The sequence below is a fragment of the Rissa tridactyla genome, chromosome 5 (genome assembly GCF_028500815.1).
Source record: "Rissa tridactyla isolate bRisTri1 chromosome 5, bRisTri1.patW.cur.20221130, whole genome shotgun sequence".
Classification (NCBI taxonomy): domain Eukaryota; kingdom Metazoa; phylum Chordata; class Aves; order Charadriiformes; family Laridae; genus Rissa; species Rissa tridactyla.
This window is the reverse complement of record NC_071470.1, coordinates 10940090-10962993: the sequence shown is the minus strand read 5'-3', so window position 1 is coordinate 10962993 and position 22904 is coordinate 10940090. Positions and strand designations below refer to the sequence as shown.

Sequence of the window (22904 nt, the reverse complement as noted above, 5' to 3'; positions counted from 1 at the left end):
CCAGGCAGAAATATCGAGAAGGTGAAGTAATTTGGGATTAAAGAATTAAAGATACCGGTATTCTGAAAAGCATAGCAAAATTAGGTGCTATTGCGCATGACGTAAGGATGCAATTTTCCAATACAATACATTTAGAGCACACAGAATAGAACTTTCATTAAGGATGGTCTTAATCTAAAGCTTCAAAGCAGAGGTTTTTTCCAACCATAAAGGTATCTAGTGTAATAATGGAAACTGTATTATGTACAGTACTTGGTGGAAACATTTCTGAAGTGTACATGTTCAACAGTGACATTTCATGTTAAATTAACAAAAATTTGCACTAAAGACCAATGAAGTGAAGTGTTACTTTGCTTTAGCTTTGTTGCAACCGTTTCTGATAAAGTGTTGGAAATCTGTAAAAATAAAACCAAAACATTACTACCGAGTTTGAAACAGCAAAAATGTTTTAAGAACCGAACAAACCACTATGTAGTATATTGTCTCAATTTTTTGTAACTTATAAACACAAAATACCATTTCTTCTGACAAGGTTATATATGATTAACCTCTATGTTCATATAGTAATGTATAAAAACTATAAGATGTATAATTGTGGGGTATTTGTTGTGTACTTTTTTAATTTTTCAAATGTTTTAAAGTGCAATTGTTTATTATACTAATGTCATTTTAATTCTTATTAAACTATAACCCAGTCAAAATTATCTAATCAATAATGTATCTATTCTGTGTCTCCTTTTGCTAACCATGTAGTCCAGGTCTGCTTTAGAAATAGAACTTTTTACAGAGCTACAAGTGCATTTCTGCTAACAATAAACTGGAGGAACCAGCCGTGATGAAGCAACATAGCCAGTGCAACTTCTACTCTACTTTTTAATTCAAGATGGTAGAATTCAAAGTAGATGGCTCATTAGAGAGAGAGAGAGAGAGAGAGAAAACAGTTTCTGCTATAGTTCTTTCAGAACACTTATCATTAGCAAGATGCTCTCAGTTAAGTGTACTTCTGTCACCGCAAATACTTGACTCGTGTTACTAAGACCACTGGTAATTCCTTTTAAGACGTTAAAGACAACCAAAACCAATTTACACAACCCTTTATTAATAGTTCTCTCTAAAGACACTGTATAGAGCATTCTTTCAAATCTCTTAAAAAATGATTTGACAATGGTTGATTTGAGCAGTGCACACTTCATCTTGGAACTCATACTGTACCTGTCATTGAAATTTAATACATATACACATATTCTCCACTTGAGAATACAAGAAGTAACTCCTACTGACTTCAACGGAGTTTAAGTATATGCTTGGCTGAACTGAAGGCAAAGGTGCGGGGGCAAGGCTCACAAAAGATGAACGATTTGGTTTCTACAAACTATAGTAAACAGCTCACTACTACTAGGTATATGCAAGGCAGACTATGTCTTCAGAAATCAAATTAAAAGTTAGATTCAAAAAAGGACTTGGGTTACCTTGCCACAGCATAGAAACCTCGTCAGACTAGACAAACACCAGTCTGATGCATGGAAGAGCCAGGCACAGGCTAGGAAGGAACCTCAGGGCACAGGCGAGGCTGGACTCACAGACAGAAACACATTCCTCCCTCAGGGACACAAGCACGTTGTTCCAAGCTGCAGAATATGGCACTTTACCACAGTTTCTTGAAGCCAAACTACTGACTTTCATTTTCTTACTACACAGGTCAAAGCACAACCTTCAAATCCAAACCATTTGAAACATGTTCTTTCATGAATCAGAGCTGGGAAATGAGGGAGGGACGGTGCAACTTCTGGCTGGGTGCTGAGCAGCCATCCTCCCTCAATCAGTACAGCAAGTCAACAAATATCCCTTTACCTACTCTGGACGCTGCCTGGTGCAAAATTCTACCCGAGAAGTCTGCAAAGAGCACATCTTGCCTACAGTAAAACAGGCAGAGAGGTAGACAACACCTGTGAGTTCTTAATTTACAAATGTAAACAATAAAAAGGAAGCAGCTTAACATCTTAGCTGTTCTTTTTTTCCTGTTATATGCAAATCGAGGCAATAGATGTAATCATTTCTACAGCCAACAACAAGTTTTGTTCCCCATACTACAGGGGAAGAGAAAACCTCTCCTGGAAGCCTATCTGCTCCTTCTGCTGTTCCACTCTTGGCATTCAGGATCCACACTTTGCCATCTGTAGATACTGCTGCCAAAAGAATTTTGTTCTTTAAGTCATCGCTTTGGAAAACGAATGGTGTTCCATATACACTTGAAGTGGCTTCAAATTTCCACAGTAAATTACCCTCCATACTACAACAGTAGATAAAGCGATCATGGGAGCCAAAAAATATTTCTTGCTTAGTTAAACTTGAGATGCATGGAGACGAAAACACCGGTCCATTAGTGGAAAACTGCCAAACCTACAGAAAGAACATAACCACCTATTATCAAAGGTTGTTCACATTATCAGTTTCACAGGAACTGTAATTTTTTAATAGACTAGCTGTTGACAGGAGAGCATTTTATTTCAAGAGCATACTAGATTTCAGCGAGGGCTGGCAAATACTTGTCAAATTACAAGTTAAGTTTTACACACGGAGTAAGTGCTAAAAGACTCATAAAATAGACGAGCAACAGTTACTACCTTCTGTGAGGCCCACGTAAAGACGGCCAACTTGGGGAAATAGTATTCTTGGGCTGTTGTACGACAATTAGTAAGGAACTTCGAGAATTCTGTTAACATGCCATACTTTGCCAAAAAGGCAAACATTCCTTTTGTAATATACATTTCCCCTGCTCATGCTAATGATGTGCAGATCCCTCCTCAAGAGAGTATCAGTTCTGCAACGCTGCTGCAAGTAGACAGAGAGCAGGGCATGGGCTAAGACATATTTTATAATCATAAAGGGCTTAGGAATTGCCATGTGTACTGCCTCCCAGGCAAGCAAACAGAAACAGCGTCAGTTGTTTTTAACACCACATACAAACCACATTAATATTATTCTCCTTTAATTCAATGTGAAGGCTAACACATATTTTATCAGAATTATGACTTGGCTGAGATGTCAATGTTTTTTGATAAAAGCATAAACATTCTAAGAAACCTTTATTTCTAAACAGCCACCATCTTACAGAAGAGATGGCTTTAAACATGCTTGAGCCCCAGAAACAAAACCATACCATTTAATTTGCTGGTACTACTCTTGACCATTTACTTTGGGAGTAAGCCCTGAACTAGAAATTCTGTTACTACATCAAGCAACTTGAGAGTTTGCAGTTTATTTGTGTTTTGCCATGAACTGCATGGACTACCCCAGCCAAGCAGTTTTTCTTCTTTCTCTTCTATTTAGTTCACAAAAAAGTACACGTTAAACCTAAACATCATTAAACCTAGAAAACAGTATCAATGACGCACCTTATTCGGGGTTTTGTGATGAACACAAAAAAACCCCAACAACAGCATTTTTACCTTTTCTCCAGAATGAGCGTAACAATATACGTTTCCATCCACACACCCAACACAAACGTACTTCTCGTTGCAGTGAGGAGAGGAGAAGAGTGGTTTTCCAAGGAAGCTTTTCCAAATCTTATTCCCCGTCACCTGTAAATGGCAGTGTGGAATATGTGACGCTTAACACAACCGTAAAAAGCTGCACTAAACAATCCTTCCTTTACAGCTTGACCCAGCCCTTAAGAATTGGGAAAAAAACCCAACAAACCCAAAACCCACAAAAAACCCCCAAAAAACAACAAAACACAAAAAGCAAAGAAAAGCAGGCTTCTCCATTCCAAAACGCATACCAGAAGCAAAACTACTCTTCAAATCTTATTCCAACAAAATATTTAGTGTTTTCCCTGGGATACTAAATACCCCTGTTTCAACCTTCTCTTCCTCCCCCAACACAAAATAATAATAGTGTAGTAGTAGTAGTTTAAATAAATGACAGATTCATTTTTCATTCCATTCCCAGCTCCTCAGTATGTGATGAAGACCAATGAAGGAGAGAATATCTTGAAAACAAGTCATATTGGTTATGTCATAAACTATAAATACTATAAATAAAAACCCACAAGCTCCCACAAGCTATGATTGTCACAATAAGCTCCTAATGTAGCCTGCACATTCCTATTTTTATAAATAATTATTTGGAGTTACAGTTGGGTTTCTCAACTACCTGTTACTCAGGACTATGGAAAAAGAAAAATTATCTGTTTATGCTTAACCACAGCCCATTAGAGCTGCAAAACCATACACTGGTCTTCTAACAGTAGGTTGGGTATTACTGATGAAGCTTGCAGCGGGCGGGAGGTAAAGACGGTTAGGACTGATGCTCTGGGTTGTCTGAGTAGAAAAACATGAACAGCTGCTCCAAGTGACTGTTCTTTTTATCAGGCAAGACCAGCTGTAAGCCAACAACGAAATCCACAAATTTGCTCCACGTTTATCAAGAATGCCATTTCCCCAGCGCAGAGAACAGAACAGCAGTCCAAGACTAAGGGGCACAGCTCTTTAAATGACTACAGGGAGGGAAACAGTAAGAGGAATGAAGGGGCTTCTTTCTCTATTCTGTTCTGATTTCAGTAAGCTCTGTGTATTTTTTTGAATCCTACTTTCAAAGGGAGGGAGGGAGGGAGGGGAAAAATAATCTACGGACATGCTCTCACTCACTAGTTTAACTGATAAGGTAGTATATGGAAACGAGAAGACACCGATTCCAACTTTGGCTTACAGTCAGCACGTAAATTCAAGCAAGTCACTTCAGTTTACTATCACCAGTTAGCTTTCTGAAATACAGGAATTATTATGGTAACCTTGTGTATAATAATAAGGCCCTCAAGTGAAAAGTATCTTATGGTAACATATGATCATCTAGTTCCTTTCATCAGAAAAACAATCTTAGCTTCAGAAATGCATCTTTGGTTTCATTTAAATTTGAGATTGGGATCAAAGACAAGTAAGCAAAGGTACGTACTGGGTTTACCGCCAATAATAGTCCTCCTAGAGTAGCAACATAAAGATGATGTGGAAAAGAACTTAGACAAGGAGATGAAAACACAGCTCCACCTTCGCAATGTAACTTCCATATACATGCCTTTTTCTGTACACACAAGAAAAAAGAGAAATAAAAAATTTTACAACTGGAGTTGAAGTACATCATGTTTACAAAGACCTTCGAATATCAAAGCTTATCAAACAGTGCATTTATTTACTCAGCAAATACTAGTTAAGAAGTGAAGATATAATCTACATAATATTACAGCAACACATATGCCGCTGGCTGCTTTCTTTTCCAGTAAATAAAGGAAATTCAGCTAATGATGAGGCAGTATCTGCCCCTCTTTATTTTACGTCTCCCTTCATCTACTCTTTTGGAATGTAAGATTCTCTCTCCACCATTAAGCCATAGTTTTATTTCGAGCTGGGTACCCTATTCTGAAACACCCACAGAGAATTTAATAACTAAGACACTTAAGATTTGGTTTCAACCAGGACTAGCAGCACAAGAACCACAGCTGAGAACACCACTGAAACTATTTACTACCACATAATCCTAACACCACTTCAAGCAGGCTTAACTATTCCAAAAGTGTAATTGTGGACTCCTGAGAACACTAACACCTGTGAAGCTTCATCAGTGTGCTACAAATATGGTCTAAGTTGGATATTTCTTCTTCTATACATACAAGTTAGTCAGTGTTCTTACATAAATATCCAATGCGTACACATGTTGGTCATGCGATCCTATGTAGACTAGTCCACTGGAAGGGTCTACAACTGCAGAGCTTTTCACAGTATCTTCTGTAACAAAAGTCCAGTGTATTTCTCCATCACCACTTTGAAGGACATACACTAAGCCATCATAACAACCTGTGTGAAAGAAAAGAGGGGGAAAAAGGATAATGAATATTTGTATTTATGGTGTGATTTATGCTGCTAGCTTCATCACTGCTGTAAAGAAATAAGATGACTCGCGAGGTACAGTTTCAAAACATTTTCCAAAGCTCCTCCTCTTCTTTTAGCACAAAGTCTTTGCTGATAGTTCATACATCCAAAGTTGATTGTTCTGTGTGTTTTTTCCAGGTTACATTTAGAGTATACTTATTTCACTGCCTTTCTATCAAATGTTACAGTAATAATATTAGAAGACATGGAGAGTTGCTGAAAAGGGACAATAATAATGTTTTTTTAATTACCTCTTTCCCTAATTTTCCTTTCTGAAAACAAAGACAGAATAAAGTCTGAAAGAACTTTCAGAATATTCTTTCAGAAGAATATTCTGAAAAAATAGTCTGTATGTCTTCTAATGAAAACCGTAGTGCTAGAAACTCCTTCAGTTTTAATGAACATTAATGAACATCTAATGAACATTAGATTTTTTTATCAGAGTAAATAGCAATTAAAATACTAGCAAAAAGATGATAACATTAGCTTTGCATAAAAACACCTCACCACCTGGATGTCTGTTCTAATCAGTGATATATAAGTATTGGTTAAAAAGATAACAGGAAGATGAATAATGGCAACTCCGTTGACAACAGATATGACAAAACCAAAAAAACTATCCAAACATGTTCTTTATATTTCCAAAAAGAAGAGTCAAAGGAGATAATTAAATGCTGTCAAAAATAATCTGAGGCACCAAGTACTGATTTCTACCTCTATCAAATTTTAAAGACATTTTAGGACTGTATCACCTTTCCATAATTTTTTTTAAAATACTTTAAAGGCCACACCTTAATCAACCACTAAAAAGAAAACATACCCATTGACTATTCCTTAATAAGGCCTTATTAATAACTTGGCATATAATAAATCACAAGTGTGCGTGTGTTAGATAAGTTCCATCACTGGTTATCATGAAACTTAAATTACTTCTTCCTTCTGTTCCTATATTACAATAAATTAGTTCTGAAGAAGATATGGAAGTTTTTGGATAAATGTAGATGGAGGGTATTCAGAGGTAAGAAATAAGATTGTCTGTCACTCCCCTTGTATTTAGCAGAAAAATAATTTCAAATGAAGGCTAAAACAAAAGACATACCAACAACAATGAATTTTCCACACTTAGATACGCAGGCAGAAGATTCAATACGATCTCCAAGGTTCTTCTCCCATTTTACTTCTCCCAAATCTAGATCAATCGCCTGCATTGCATGAGAGTGAGAGCCAATATATACAGATGCAGATACTCCTTCTTCAGCTGGTATTATAACCAGCGGTGATGCATCAACACATTTTCTTGTATTTGACTTCCATCTTATGCATAATGCCAACTCCGCCGTTGTTACATGACTACATTCTGCATGGATTTGCTGTACAGAGCAACAGTCAGTTTCATTTGCCTTGTTCGTAACTGCTAAAATTCTGTTCTTCATTTCATACCCTTGCTCGTGGCTCTTCATTACACTTGGAGCCACTAAATGCAGAACGGATGGTTGCTGTAGCAGTTCCACTCCTACCTGTACTGTATTACCGGGTTGCATAAAAGACTTGGTGAAATTCATAGAAAAAAAATGATTTCCTCTGCTTAGCGCAATAAATGAAATTAACCCTGAAGCAACCTCAAGATCTCTTTCAGATTTCAGTTTAATATATTTTCCATGGAATTCCTCTCCACTGTTCCCACTTAATTTTCTTTTCACAACATTGTCATAATTCATTAATTGGTCTTCATCTGGAAACAGAATTTTAAGAATATGTCCATAAACCTCTTCAATCGAGCGGCTGAGAATAACTTCGAGGAGTCCAGGCACAGCTTTGCCTAATAGCATCTCAATTTCATCATAAAATCGTAGAGCCTTTAAGGAGTCCCCACCACTGTACAGAAATACCGCATCTTTAGAAATTCCGCTGGAATCATCTAGGAGACCCAAAATAGACTAGAGAAAAGAAGAAGGAAAGAGGTAACAGTCCATAGGTGTTACACCACGTCACACACACAAAACCTCAAGTTAGGTAAAATCCACATAAATACCCAGAAGTCCCGCTAAAAATCAACAACTGAGGAAACTCACTAACCTGCAAAAAATCACACGAAACATTTTAGTACCAATAGAGGTAGCGATGGAACAAGAGTTGGGGACAAATGGGGAAACAGGGAGATACTAGTTCTGTACTACAAAATGTTTTGCTCAATTCCAGTTCTGCAGTCTAAGGAATTAAAGCAAATTGTGCTGTATTTTCATTGGCTGTTTTCAATCTCGAGTCCATTTATCAATGACAACTTTGCAGATAAAACACTGATGCCTTTTGATAAAATTGGTTTAGGTGCTTTATTTTATTAATAAAACTTATATAAACTGGTATCTTTTACTTCTGAATTATTTAAGTAACCTACTTGTCTACCTACTTTTGAAACTATAACCCCTTCAATTCATGACAGATTTTGGATTTGGCGTTGTTACTACAACAAACAGCAATTTCTATGTCTCCTCTCACTGTACTCCCTGCTTCTTAAGTCTGGGTGTGAAGTCCAAATCCTCTGGTTTTGGAAGCTACCTCCTGCTGTCCATATTGGGTCTAGGGCACATCCCATCCCTTTGGGTTATCATTTCTGTAGCCACCAATACAGTAAGTATCAGCACAGACAAATTATGTTACTAATTTCACTATATTTACTTGTTCAAGTCCTAGCCACAGCAAATCACACTTTCAGGTGAAACTTGGAAGCCTACCTTTGAAGAAAAAAAAAGTAATACTGTTTGGCATCACATTTCAGTACCTTGGAAAACAAGTCTTTAGCACAGAAATTTAGAAACAATACAAACAGACAGCCCAAGAGACAATTACGCAACTGCGCCAGCTATTTAAAAAAAAAGACTCTTCCAATTCATAATTATCTTGAGAAATAAGAAACTCTGCTAACACAGTAGCTATTTTGTACAAAGTTTCCATGTCCCAGTTCCTTGTTTCCCTTAGGGACACCTTCTTTGGCATGTGAAGCAGCATTCAAAAAGCTGCTGACAGGTTACGTCCTTCCTATGCTAATTGCTGGTACCTCATAGCCTGCAGTTTTATCTGATAGAGAAATATAAATTACTCCCTCTTGGCCACTGCAGAGCAACTATATTTAAGTATTAACTGAACAGAAAGAGCCGTACTGCTTATATCTATAGGCAGCTAGAACGTTCTGGTTGCATTAGTCATACTTCTTAAAACTGTTTAATTCCTGACACATGTATAATGATCCACTTGCAAAGATAAAAAGGCAGCTCAAAATACTACCTTCCATAAATACTGCAATCTTTCCCACAATTCCTCTGCGTCACTCAGCTTACTGTCACGCCTTCTGGAGTTTAGATGGTTCTGGTAAATCTTGTTCAGTTCAGATATATCAACTTTGCCTTTGTAGAAAATAAAGTACGATTTTTTTCATTGCTCTTTTAGCATTTACACTTCCAAACCTTGCTCTGCCCAAATAGTCACTCTATTCTTGTACACACTTCCTTATTCAAACTCAACTGTACCTGTATTTTTTTTTTTTTACCTTGTCGATCAACAACACTTAACAAAACCCAATAATGTTTTTAAAAATTTACCCTAGCCTCCCCCCACATAATCCCACCTTTGGGGACTGATCTTTCCACAGCTGGAGTCAGGGGTCTATTGCATACCGCAACAGGAATGACTGAGAAAATAAATATGCAGTCTTAATACTAAATTGATTTGATTCTCAAACAAAACATTATCAAGAAAACATAATACGTGGTCATCATTTCCTACTAGCAGATTGGTTATCTAACCTACGTATTTAAAAAGCATGAATCAAGTACTGGATTTTTGTAAATTAAAAAAAAAAAAAAGGAATAGAGACCATTAAAATAAGTGGCAAGGGTACTTAATAGTTTCATTTACCATGTGATGTTAAAGGCAAAGCTTTAATCAGTACAAGCTCATCAGGGACTGCATGAGCTGGTAGACGTTTCTGGAGTTCTTTAAGTGTTTCTCTCTTTTCCAAATCATCTTTGGGTACAACAAACAGGATAAGTTTTTCCTGCTGATACCAGGTCACTGCACAAGCTTCTACCTGACAAAGATCTTCAGCAGCCTGTAATTAAAAAATATTAGTCTTGTCTTGAAATGCAGTTCATCAGTAGAGTAAAAGGAGTAAAAACCACAATTAAAAGAGTACACATTTAAAATTTGTATTTGTCTCCAATTCCTAGAAAACATCCTATGAAATACCTTCTCTAGTAGCTAAAGTTTGTATTTCTTCACATAAAAATGGACTCAGAGATATATATATTATTGGCCTAAATGCCATGAAAGAGATATAATCCATTCAGCCTTATAGAACTATCGCTCTATAAGCATTGCAGTGCAACACTCAGTTATTTTTCAGGTGTTTATACAGTTCTCAACTCTGCTGGAAGAAACCATAAAATAAAACACATTTCCAAGAACTCAGAACCAAACTCCTCCCTAAATTATGTGACTAGATTTTTGATAATATACCCTCCCAATTTCTTTAGGACTCCTAAAAGTCATCCGAAGATGAGTAAATCCCCATTTCTGATGATAACGGTATGTTCCTTATCTCTCCTCTTTTATACCGGCATACTCTACTCACTAGATGTTATATTACCTGCTGCAAACATTCAATATTAAAACGTTTGCCGTGACGTTTAATCTGATTGTCTTTCCGACCCAAGAAGAACAAATTTGCATTCTGCACTCTTACAAAATCCCCCGTTTCTCTCATTGTGCCCGGGGGTACAGTTATTTCATCATCAAGAAAGCAGATTCGTTCTTCGCCACCTACACAAGAAAAGATTGTGGTCACAAACATTAAATGGCTAACTGTAAATGAAAATTATAAAGAGTATTTTATCAAATTCTCCTAAACTCTAACAAGCATTGTAAGAAGTACTAAAAGATTATTATCAATGTCTAAACTTCTGCAATGTACAAACTGTCTATGCAGTTAATTCAGTTAATACACAGAAAGTACTTCAACTGAGAACGTCAAAATGCAAACAGGAAAAAAAGGCAATATAATGAAAGCAGAGACTGCAGATAAAATTACGGTAATTTCCTGTTCATCATTCCAACAACCTAAAATACCATCAGAAGGTTCCCAGCCCAAGGGGAACTTAAAATGCTATATTAATCAGTATATCAGTGGCAGACACCAAGTAAAATAGTCAAGGTATTATTAAAACTCAATTAAGAAAAGAATCTTAGAAGAATAAGAAATATAAAATAACCTATAAATATTTGTCCCTCGCCTTCTAGAACTGCAGAACCATTGGTATCTCTGACCTCAACTTTTGTTCCAAGGAGCGGTGATCCCAAAGGTATAGGGAAATCAGTTCTAAATACAAAAAAAAGAGAGAAACAGTAAAAATCTTTCCCTTCTGAACCAAAACAACTGTTCCAGAAATGAGTTATCATACTAGCTTTTAAAGGATTGGTATTAGAGCAAAAGTAGATGCTTGGGGCTTCTTTCTATAAATGTTTCTTCTTTAAAAACATCTCAATGTGTTCAAAATTAAAAACCTCATCAGTGTGCATGGGTTTCATTATCATATACCAAAAAAAACCCAGAATGATAGAAAATACGACTTCAATGGACCCTGAAAGACCAGTTTTTAAGTCCCCCGCGTTGAACCTTCCATCAAGTTAACCAACTTAAACACATGTAAGTGCTTTCTAATTCATTCCTTCCCTGTTCTACCTAGTTTGAGCTTTTATTCTATCTCATTGCTGATGTTGTGTCAACAAGTACAGTTGACTCTTTCAGAAAAGACTAAAATAAAAGAAACTGTAATTTCAATGTCATGTATCTATTATAGATGACTTCTGTTGAGCTGTAGACCAACTCCCTCCTTTCCCTTCATTCTCTAGCCTCTTCAAGCACTTGCAGAACCTCATTTATTGAATATATTTCTCAGTGGAAGTAGAGATTAATGTATTTTCTTTAGTAAAGCAAACTTTAAAAAGCAAAGTAACTTTAAATAACTTTGGTAATATATGAAGTTAGGCATGGGTTCCAGTTCAATTTCTATCATAAAGTATCATATTTTAACCCAGCAGTTCTTGTTCAACTCCTGTTACTTAGGCTGTTAAAACTTCTTTTCTCTGATCAGTCAATGAATTCTTTATCTCAAGTTGATCAAAAAAAAGACAAATTTTCTAAAATGTGTATTTCTGCCAAGTAAAAATCTTCTCCTTTTCTTTCTTCCGGCCAGCTTTAAAATATAATTACTTGACAAAGAGGTATGAGAAAGCACCCCAGATATTCAATGTGTCTGCCCCGTACCATGGGAAAGTCCCAAGAAAAAGACAAAACCAAAAAAGAGTAGAGTTTAACATCACCACACAAACCCTCAAGATTCCTACATATTCCACAGAACAGCAAAAATAAAAGACAAACAACACCTCATTTGGCCACTATTATTACAAGATGTGGGATCAGACATTTAATTTTGCCAAACTATCTAAAAAACAGAGGGGGGCAGACCACTAAGGCACTAACTTTGTGCTGATTATTTTCCTTTTCTAGTGTTCTCTAGAAACGGTGCCAGTTTTTATCATTCAGCTAGCAAAAATAAAAGTCCACTGTACTCCAACTGTCCTGCCGATACTAAGAAATGAAGAAGACATAAAATGTTCTGTCTTGGTTTTGTCATATCTGGGGCTGCTTTCTGCAAAGGAACCCTAATTCCCTTTGCAATGAGGCTTAGGGAGAACAGGATTGGAGGTGAAGGGTGGGAGACAACAGTCAGACTATTAAAACTTCCATCATTCTAACTGTACATCAGTTAGGACTGAAGAACACCGCATTATCTCTGGAGCACAGAAACTTTTGAGTAGAAAAAACAGTTTCTGTGTGGAGAAGGTAATGTTCGAACCCAGAGAAATCAGAATAAAAATGAGTTTTGCATGAGAATTTAATAACGCTTTATGACTATCCACTGTTTTCAGTCTTCAAGGGTTTAAGTACCAGGTTAATACATCGCATCGTTTGTCCAAAACATCCCATTTCATAGGACACATCTAACTCAAGTCACATGTATAGTTATCATGCCAGGGAATAATCACACATTTCAGAGAGCAAATGAAACACTGAGCTAACTGGAAGTACTTTTCACGACCTTGACACTCCTGCAACTCTCTTTATAAACTACAATGAACAAAAAAAACCAGTCAGTAATTGAGTGAAAATGGCAGAGTGTTCAGTGATGAAAAGAAAGGACTTGTGGAAGTCTGAATAAAATTACTGTGAGACCTTGGGTGAGCCACTTTGGACAAATTTCTGTCATACATGCTAGTCAAGTAATATCAGTGGGATCATTTGCTGAATAGTATAATACCCAATAGCAGAAAAACCCCACTACCTACACTCCACTTAATCGATTATTTGTGGAGTTTTAAAGACTGTAGGCAAAAGCAGGTACCAGTAAGAAACACACTTATATCTACTGATTACATTTGAAAGTAATCTTTGAGCATTTTTGCTTACGATAAGTAAATCACAGAATTAACATTCTGAACTTGACAGAGCTAAGGTGTGAGTCTATCTTTGTTCCCAGGCTACGACTGAGAGCTACAGAGCCCCGCTTCTTTACTCTCACTGACAGCTTTGTTAGATTTCTCCTCTTTGAACATGGAAGATCTCACTGGAAAAGCCTCATGATGAGCAAGAGTATGGCTAACTGAAGTTACTAGCAAATTGGGTAGGAGCCGTTTGCCTGCAGAAGTGCAACACTGGTTCAATACTGCCACATAGTCAGAGACAGCACACCTTGGACTAGGCTAGTCCAGGTTCAGCATGTGGAATGCCAAGCTGGAATGAGGAAGAGGTCTAGATACAGACATGACTAAAACAGAGACCGTCACAACACATTATGTGAGACAGGCCTACAAGTACACAGGATTTCAGACTGCAGTTCTGTCATTCAAGAATCACTCATCAACAGCTTCTACTTGAGGGAGGTTATATTAGAGCAAGAGAAAATGGATTAGTCTATTCCTACACAAAAATCAAATGTAACTTGTACCAGCATAAACACTCATGAGGACTCAGTAGTCCTGGAAACAGGAGACCAAGGTTCTGTTTCTAGTGATTCTCATCATTCACATGCCACACCACGAAACCAGTTAATTTTCCTACCTAAAATCAGCACTAAAAACTTCTTCAGGAATCTTGTAGCAAGTGGCCCAGCTTGACACTTCAGTAATACCATACAGATTAAAAATACTTGTTTTGTTCTCCTTGTGCTTCCAAGTTTTCAAGAGATTCAGTACAGGAAACGCTTCACCACCAAGGGCTAAGACACGAAGTGAAGTATTTGCAGACAACACTGTTGATTTAATAATGTGAGCTCCAAACCTTCTGAGAAGCGTTGGTGTTGCCTGTATGATATATATTTAAAAAAATTTTAAAAAGGACAAGACATTTTTTCAGTATATGCATAAACCTCATCCTACTTTATCATATCCACTGCTGTATTGTGGACGTACTTAACAATCTATGTATAGCAGATGGCATCAACCATCAGATACAAGTATATATCATGCTGGTGTTTTGCGAGATTTTGTTTCTTATGTGGAGCCTTTAATGAGTACTATCAGCACCAATCTATATTTTTCTGCAGAGCTTCTTCTATACTTAGATGTGTTATGGGTTCCCTGTTGTTTCTCAGCTATTATCTAAAGTGTGTGCACATTAGTTCTTGTGTTAATTACTTTGAAACAGAAAGCAGCAAGGCTGGTATTCTCTTGATGTTACTGTTTGAGCTTTCCTCCCCTTCATTCCAGCATGTTACAGCTAAAATATAACCTATACATCCGATTAACCTGCATAGAGAATATTTAAAGACCTTTCCATAGCAATAAAAACTCCTAGGATGCCAGATTCTGGATTGTTCCCTATTTGTGTAACTATAGCAGTTTACAAAGATTAGTTTTCTGAAAGCTTTCACATCACACGCTAAAATAAGCACAGGAAAAAAAAAGATAAAAAAAAATAAACAACAGCAAAAAAGAAACAAGACAGCTTCCTTAAATACCACTACTTGTATAAAACTATTGGTGACGTAGAGTCTTTTCACTGAAGGGTAAAGTAGCAAATTATTTTAACATAAACAATTCACTCTCATTCTTGACTATTTTTTCAAGTAAGACTAATGGAAAATTTACGGAATTTTTTCTTATCAGGTTACTTTCTTCTAGTAATAGATTAAGACCATCCCTTTTCAACTGATCATTATACCTTTAGTGAATTATAACAAAGAAAAAGGGAGGAAAAAAATTACTCTTCCCCTCCCTCATAATCATTTTTCAGATTTCTCAAGTCTGCTCAAGCAAGTCAAGAAGGGAAGGCAATGTCTTGCTATAATTTAAGAAACATTATAAAATTATTCTTATCAGTTAAGTGATAAGAATATTTTTGTCATTAATTCAGCTGAGAAGCCCTTGCTTCACCGATTAAGATACTGATCAAAAAAACACAAAATCAAACTTTTCTTAGACATCTCAAATACCTTCATTCACCAAATTTCGCCTTTTTCTATTAGCCCTTAACATGCTTTAAAAAATATATCTTAAAAAGTCTTAAAAAACAGACTTTAAAAATCTTGCTAATAGAGATTAATACCTCAGAATTTTTTTCTAAAAGCAAGTGAGCTAAACCGATCAAGAAACTTGATTATGATAGGAAAACCTACACCATCAAGATTTATAGCAATCATCATAAATAAAAATAAGAGCAGAGAATAAAGTTACAAAATATTTGTAACTAGTGGATTTTTTCTGCTGTGGAATCCTCAACTAACTACTCATAGTCTTAGATTTATACCCTACAATCTCAACTACCACCATTTCCCCAAAAGAAAAGGAAATCTTAGCATTTCGATGACTGCAAATACTTCAGAATTACAACGCTAATGACAAAGCAAGGCTTGGGGGTTGATTTATCACAATTCATAGACTAATCATACTCATTTTGTTCAAAGTTACCAGTGAGATCCATTTCTAGCGCCTCTTCCCCCTACAACCTGATTTAAGTTTCTATACTCAATTAACAGTTTTACAAAGTACCTTGTTATAGTACAAGGCGAGGGCTTGGCTTATTAAGGCGTGCTGGACGCTCGTAACTTCAACTACATTTTCCAAAAGTGAACTTTAAAACTATTAAAATTGAGATCACATAGGACATGATCTATTCCAAGCCTCATATAAGCAGGTGGCCTGAAAACATACCTGTTGCTGTGGAATCAATTATTCTCTTGTTCTCATTATTGTAAAACCAACATTTTATCACCCTATAAATGGCACTGGTATAGTTCTTGTATTTTTAGCATAAAGACTACCACTAAAACTTCAAAGTTGTTTATAAGGAAAGGCTCTAAGATCAATCCCATTGAAAAGTGCTAAAAAGGTATATAACGGGTTACTCCATTACCGGAATCTTTGGAACTAACTGCTTAATTAACAGCATAATTTAATTAGTTCTTAAGAATTAATGGTTTCTTAAGACAAATGTTGGTTTTATCTTCAGTTCCTTGTTTTCTGCCACAAAATGTTTGAGGCTTTGATCCAATGGTAATTTTCTGAACAGCGAATGTGCTACAGCAGAAGGCACAGCATGAGCTACGCTTTCAAGGGGAACGCTCCTTCTCTGTTATCATTAGCATCTGGGCTGATGAAAAAGTAGTACATATTAGCAAAGGTGAGAAGCAAGACACTGAAGACACTTATCTCAGGTGTTGCCCACCTGCAACACTGTCACATGGTGATGGCGAAATAGAGCAGCAGACAGCTCCACAGGCATCATTTTAATCGTGTTTGGTACCATGAGGAGAGAGGCTCCGCTTGTCAGAGCGATGAACAATTCAACCACAGACGGGTCAAATGTTAGAGGAGAAGCCAGGAATAGCATATCATCCTGTGTGATCTCAAATAAGGATCTAAAATAAGAAAGCTAAGAATTACAAATCTGATGCTGGTTGTTAAAATAAATCCAAACTGGAAGAGCAGCATGAAAGAAATGTGTTTTAGCAAAGCTAAGGTCTGAAGGGCCGCTCTGAATATATAGGCATATGCAGGGCAGAGAATTCGAACAAGAACTTCTGCATCAAGACAGTAACTACTGATTAAACTAATGAGGTCCTTTACAAAAATATCCACCACACTACGCACCAGTAGAGTATACTGAAGGGCATATTTCAACTAACAGGGGAAAAGAAAGAGGAAAAAAAGAAAAAAAAAAGAAAAAAGAGAAGGAAAAAATAGAGAAAAAAAAGAGAGGGAAAAAGAGAGAAGCAGCAGAAAAAGAGAAGAAGAAAAGGTGGTATTTTCCATAATATGTTGTTTTAGAAAGTATTAAATGAAACAGAAAGAAACCCAGTTAGCCAAAAAGGAATTAGGACTTAAAAACTACAGAACACACTAAATATAACTGTGAATGAATAATTAACTTTGTTATCTATTTCTTCTAAGCTGCAAGCCAGACTACAAGACTTACAGCAACAGCATATTATTTGAAGTACACCCTTCAAAATTCAGATAAAGCCCCATTTAAACACTAAAAATAACATTCAGAGAAATAAAATCTTATATGATACTATTTAGAAACAAGAGAAACAAACACAAATCTAAAAAGGCAGGGAAGGAGGAAGAAGTGAACGAGTGTTAGCAAAACCCCAGCCTACACTCCTCTGAAGTATTAAAAAAAAAGGGTCCCTAAACGACAAATCTGTAAAAGCATTTAAAAGGAAAACTGGAAATCACACTTACTTGAGATGCTGAATATTTGGCACTATACATTTATGAGGCACTCTGACTATTTTGGGGATGCCCGTAGTTCCCGATGTATGCAAGACGTACGCTAAAGGGTATTTCTGGCCAACGTCCATGTATCCTCCTTCTGATGTTTTTACTTCAGTTTGATCTGGGCAAATGGTATATCCTGGCTGTGAGTTACCCGTAGCATTGAAAGGTTCATATTTACTTTTCACATCATCTACTCGTGAATTTAAATCAGCATTGCTCGAGCTTATTTGGAACAGAGTTAAACCAATATGTTCTATTGCGGAAGAATTGTGGTAAAACCAACCAACATGGGACATCTGGAATTTCTGTAAGAGAAAATAAACAATTTAAACAGCAGAACTCAGGATGCACTCTTATTGTTCTATGGTATGCAATGGAATATAAAACAGCATTTCATACAAATAGGCTGTGATTTTTCATCCCTCTACTTTTGGAGGACAGTTTTAAGCTCATGTATTTTTATATATTAAATATTAGCAAACACAGACTTTATAAATAAGAAATGAACAACTCTCTGAGCAAATAATAGAAAGAAAGGGAAAATATACAAATGAATTCTGCAGAAGACAAAGAATTCTGAATTATAACGAGACAGTCCAATCTTGTCTATTCCTTTTGCAACTAGTGATGGTACAAGATTTGGAAGGAGTTGGACAAAGGGAAACCAAAGAATTAAATACAGGAGTTATTTTAAACTATTGCAAAGATTTCCAATTCTCAACCTTGACATATGGAGAAAGAAGTCTGGAAAAGTCTTCCAACACCAGTGCCCTACAAGCTTGCCTGGACAACACTAATAGGAAAGTAGGCAATTTTTATTTTTTTTTCTTAACAGGGAGAGAAGCACTTCATACTCCCAATTTTAAATATGTTCTTTTCTGAATGAGGAAGACAACCTCTTGACATGAAGAAACAAAAGAACCCCACCCAAGCTTATTAAAACAGAATGCAACCTGAATAGATACGCGTTTCTAAATTGTCCTTTAATGCTTCCTGTGGAAGCCTGAACACTTACATTTATTTTGTCATTCTCAATAAGAATATATTGAAGATTGCTTTTCTTCATGAAGTAAGCAGATAACATTGGTGGTGCATCTGGATCAATAGGAGAATAGGCAGCTGGAACTTGAAGGATTCTAGCAACACAAAAATGTTTTAAATGTATTGAAAAAAAATTAAGAAAATCCTCTTAAATTTCACTAACATTTCTTCTATACTGCAATTAGTTCCCAGAGACAGAAAATGTAGTCATAACATGACTTTTAAAGATTTTGTTAGAAATAAAGTAGGAAGCAAATTATAATCACTGCTGCCTTTTGGTATTTTACAGCAACGAGAAACATTAAAGCTAGATGAAAACACTCAAAGTTCTTCCTGGCTAAGCAGGCTGGTGATGACAAAGGTACCACTGACATCAACAGCACCACGTTTTAAAAGCTTCTGCTATTGACTAGGAAGAGAAATATAAGCTTTTCATTTATACATATACGTGTATAAACTCATTTTAACACAACACCGAAAGTCTGCATGCTGAAAACACTTTCTGTTCTCACTAGTCTAAAGAATCCAGCATAAGAAGATCTGAGCACGTACTGGAATTTCTTCCCTAATAAACAAGCAGAGGAATGCGAAGCATCATTCTGCTCATTCACTACGCTTTACATTGTGGTGCTTCCTCACCGTTGCTCACTGCAATCCTCCCCTCTAGTGGCTCCATTTGATAAAGACAAGCACTTGAATTCATTAACGCCACAAAAAGCCAAGATGAGTAAGTGGCGACTAAAATATGAACGGTTTCCATAAAGCTTCACTTTTCTTCCAACGCTGAGTTCCCATGTACAATTAGTTATATTTCCCCTTTGTGCAAATGATCTATCGCTGCAGCAATAACGAGATCCAGAACAAAGACTTGGAAACGGCAGCATTCTGCACGCCTGAACAGCCACTGGAATCACTAAGCACTTAAGCCTGTCCTGCATCACATACAGTAGTTAATTACTCAGCAACGATGGCTGTAAGACTCAAAACTCCCCAGTAGTTTCCAGTCACACAGCAAAAGAAAACTGTGTTGCTGCTCAGTTCACTGGGATATAAGACAAATCAAGTTGGAAGGGACCTCAGGATGCCTAGTCCAACCTCCTGCCCAAGCAGGGGCAGCTGTGAGACCAGACCAGGGTGTTCAGGACCTTATCCAGCCAGGCCTTGAAAACTTCCAGGGATGGTGCCTGCAGAACATCTCTGGGCAATCCGCTCCACTGCTGGACTGCGGGAAAAGTGGCTCCTAATCAGCGAGAAAGTTCCTCAGCGCTTCCGGGAGGTTTATGATTACAGCACTCGCTCACTTCACTGCATCTTTACAGTCAACTGTGATACATCTTACATGGTTGTGTATTTTAAGTGCAGGAAAACACTGAGACAGATCATCCCCCTAAGAAGCACAACTGCTGCTGTATACATCAGCTGGAAGAAATATGCTTGCGATGCTGCGATTCTGTATTTCAGTATAAATGCAGTGGATATAAAAGATACGTGTATAAACAATACAAACATCAGAATTCATCAGCAGAAGTAGGATTTTTAAAATTGCTGAATTAACATGAACGTTGAGATCAGAAATATTTCAATTCCCTAGCCATTAAATAATCAATGTCACTTTAGTGCTGCATTGCTCATTACTTTTTTCTACAGTATTTGTAATGGAACTGTAACTGTAGACTCAATTAGCTTAGAGCATGAAATTTGTTTTCAATGCATCTTTTTTTTTTGCTAGCAAGACAAGAATACACTAAAAAACCTGCATACTCCTTTTTTTGTATATATACATTTATTCTTTTACATCACCTCCATTTTTAAACAAGCACTACAAAGATACTAGTAATTAATTTTTAAAATTTCTACAAATATGCTTAATCACACACTTTTTAAGAAAATGGATATAGTTACATACAGTTTAGATCAATGAACTTAAGATTCAAAAAAATTTTAGCAGCGTCTTTTCAAAACATTATATTACTGCCATCTTTTTTCTTAAAGAATGCAAGACTCCGATGCCTCTTGACCACATTACTATGGCATTACTGGATTTTTGTTGTTATTAAAAATATAAACAAACTGAAAATTTGTTTTTATAGAAGTGGCTCTTAAAAAACCTGCACAGATTGCAAGCATTCAAGCCATTACCCCAAGATCCAAGACGGTAAGTTTATTCCTGGATAGCAGTAAAGGCCTATTTCACATTTTCCTCGCTGATCACAGTGCTTTTGAAGGAAAGCTGTTAGTTCCGTGGCAAGCTTAACGACCGTCGCATATGTGTAGAAAGCTGGAGGTTTGTCGTTGCATTCATCAAACCAAACTGCTTTTCTGCCAGAGTACAGGCCAGCTGCCTGATTCACCAGTTCCTGAAGAGTCATCTCGGCTGCATGCCTTCAGTCCCCCTGAAAGATTAACAAAACTGACTGCATTGTCATCTACTAACTTTTAATACTTCAGTCAAAGTACACAAAACACTACCATGTAGAAAAAGAAGATATTTGGCACAAAACACCCAGTTTCATCACACTTTATATTGCAAAAGCGTAAAGCATAATGCTTTTTACCATGGGTCTCATCCTAGGGCCCACGATATAGTAATTCACTAAGATTTCATTGTGCAGAGGTAGTTTGGAGCTCACTATTGCACCTTTATTTTTAAAGCTAGGCGCAACTGAATTAATAGTTTCATTAACACAACTAAATTAGTAACAGAATTGTGAAATGTCAATCTCTCCTTTGCCAGCAGAAGGACCAACGTCAATTGCCAAGTTCTGTAGGGTACTGGCCGTGCTGGAGCACGTCTCTGCTCTGTGGGGCCCTCCCGCCATAGAATCACAGAATGGCAGGGGTTGGAAGGGACCTCTGGAGATCATCTAGTCCAATCCCCCCAGAGCAGGGTCCCTGCCAGAGCAGGGTCCCTGCCAGAGCAGGGTCACCCAGCGCAGGCTGCACAGGAACGCGTCCAGGTGGGTTTTAAATGTCTCCAGAGGAGACTCCACAGCCTCTCTGGGCAGCCTGTTCCAGGGCTCTGCCACCCTCAAAGTTTTTCCTCGTGTTGAGATGGAATTTCCTGTGTTCCCGTTTGTGCCCGAGACGGATAACCGAGTTCCAGTCACGGCTGACCGAGCCGCTGACCGGAGCGCTCCAGGCTAAGGAAGGCCGGGTCGGCCTCCACCGCGACAGCGGTCCCGATCGAGGGCAGACGACTCCTCCGCACCCCGCCACGCTCCATGCCCCCGCCCCGGCCACCGCTTTCACACACACGGTCCGTCCGCTCCCGGACCCAGCGGCACCGCGACACAAGCCCCCACCTGAGACAGCACCTCCCGACGCCCTCCTTCCCTCCGCTGCCACCTAGCAACCAAAGGTCAATGCTTCTGATTGGCGGGACGGCGTTCGTCCTGCCCGACTCGGCAGTAACACGCGCTCTCATTGGCCGGCGGCCGTCGCGCTCTTTGGGCATCCGCAAGCTGCGCCCGGTGGCCTGCGTGGGGCGGCGCCATTTTCTGCTGAGGGTGAGGGGGGCGGCGGGTGCGGCGGAATCCTCCCAGCCGTGGCCGGTTCTGCGGCAGCGCCTCTTCGGAGAGGAGACAGAGGCTACAAAAAGCGTAGGGAGCCGGGGTGGAGAGCGAGGTTTCCCCGCCGCGCTCAAATCACTCGTCTGTCCCCGTCCCTTCCGTCCCGGGAGGTGGTACGGGCCGTAGCCGAGGCTGAGGGGAGGGGACACCGGTAGTGCTCTGCGGGCTGCATGCAGGGCAGGAGGATTTAACGTAAAACACGGCATGATTTGCCTCAGCTACGAGGCGTTTTCAAGGTGACTTTATTAAAGGAACGCTGGATACGTAGTGCCGGCGAGTGCAGCGAAGGGAGAGAGAACGAGAAGACCGGTTCATATCCGTTTTTAATATTGCGCATGGGAGAAGTTAGACATTAGCTTTCTACTGTTTTGTCACATTTTGTAAATGATAATTTGGCGCAGTTGCAAATTGGTAATACAGCAGAAACAGTTTCACAGTAAAACGTTAAAATTATACAAATAGCGACACCTAAAACCAGAGGAGTTCTTTCCCTCAACATGGTGATTGCATGTGTGTGTTTGCTGTATGTGATAAA

At 38.0% G+C, this 22904-nt stretch overlaps 1 protein-coding gene across 6 annotated transcripts; it reads right to left on the bottom strand.

Annotated features, from left to right (window-relative positions):
* Nucleotides 1-1078: 1078 nt before the first annotated feature.
* AASDH (aminoadipate-semialdehyde dehydrogenase) lies at nucleotides 1079-22233 on the bottom strand. Of its 6 annotated transcripts, none has more exons than XM_054204083.1 (16): nucleotides 22103-22232; nucleotides 20940-21193; nucleotides 18775-18895; nucleotides 17724-18064; nucleotides 16702-16894; nucleotides 14098-14339; nucleotides 11189-11295; nucleotides 10567-10739; nucleotides 9837-10029; nucleotides 9547-9609; nucleotides 9207-9325; nucleotides 7024-7861; nucleotides 5686-5849; nucleotides 4954-5079; nucleotides 3450-3581; nucleotides 1079-2400 (listed from the first exon to the last, which is right to left on the bottom strand). In XM_054204083.1, the coding sequence occupies exons 2-16, from the start codon at nucleotides 21167-21169 to the stop codon at nucleotides 1993-1995; spliced, it is 3450 nt and encodes a 1149-aa protein (XP_054060058.1). In that variant the 5' UTR covers nucleotides 21170-21193; nucleotides 22103-22232; the 3' UTR covers nucleotides 1079-1992. The 6 variants fall into 6 exon arrangements, 5 of the variants coding, with proteins under 5 accessions (XP_054060058.1, XP_054060059.1, XP_054060060.1 ...); XM_054204084.1 differs by lacking the exon at nucleotides 22103-22232 and adding an exon at nucleotides 22054-22080; XM_054204085.1 differs by lacking the exon at nucleotides 22103-22232 and adding an exon at nucleotides 21356-21702.
* Between the last annotated feature and the right edge of the window lie 671 nt (nucleotides 22234-22904).

Coding starts and splice junctions, on each gene's coding strand:
- AASDH (XM_054204083.1), bottom strand. CDS start 21,169: ATGACTCTTCAGGAACTGGTGAATCAGGCAGCTGGCCTGTACTCTGGC. Junction 18,896..20,939: donor TTACCGTCTTGGATCTTGGG/GTAATGGCTTGA, acceptor TTGTGTTGCTAG/AATCCTTCAAGTTCCAGCTG. Junction 9,326..9,546: donor GGAAAGATCAGTCCCCAAAG/GTGGGATTATGT, acceptor TTTTCTACAAAG/GCAAAGTTGATATATCTGAA.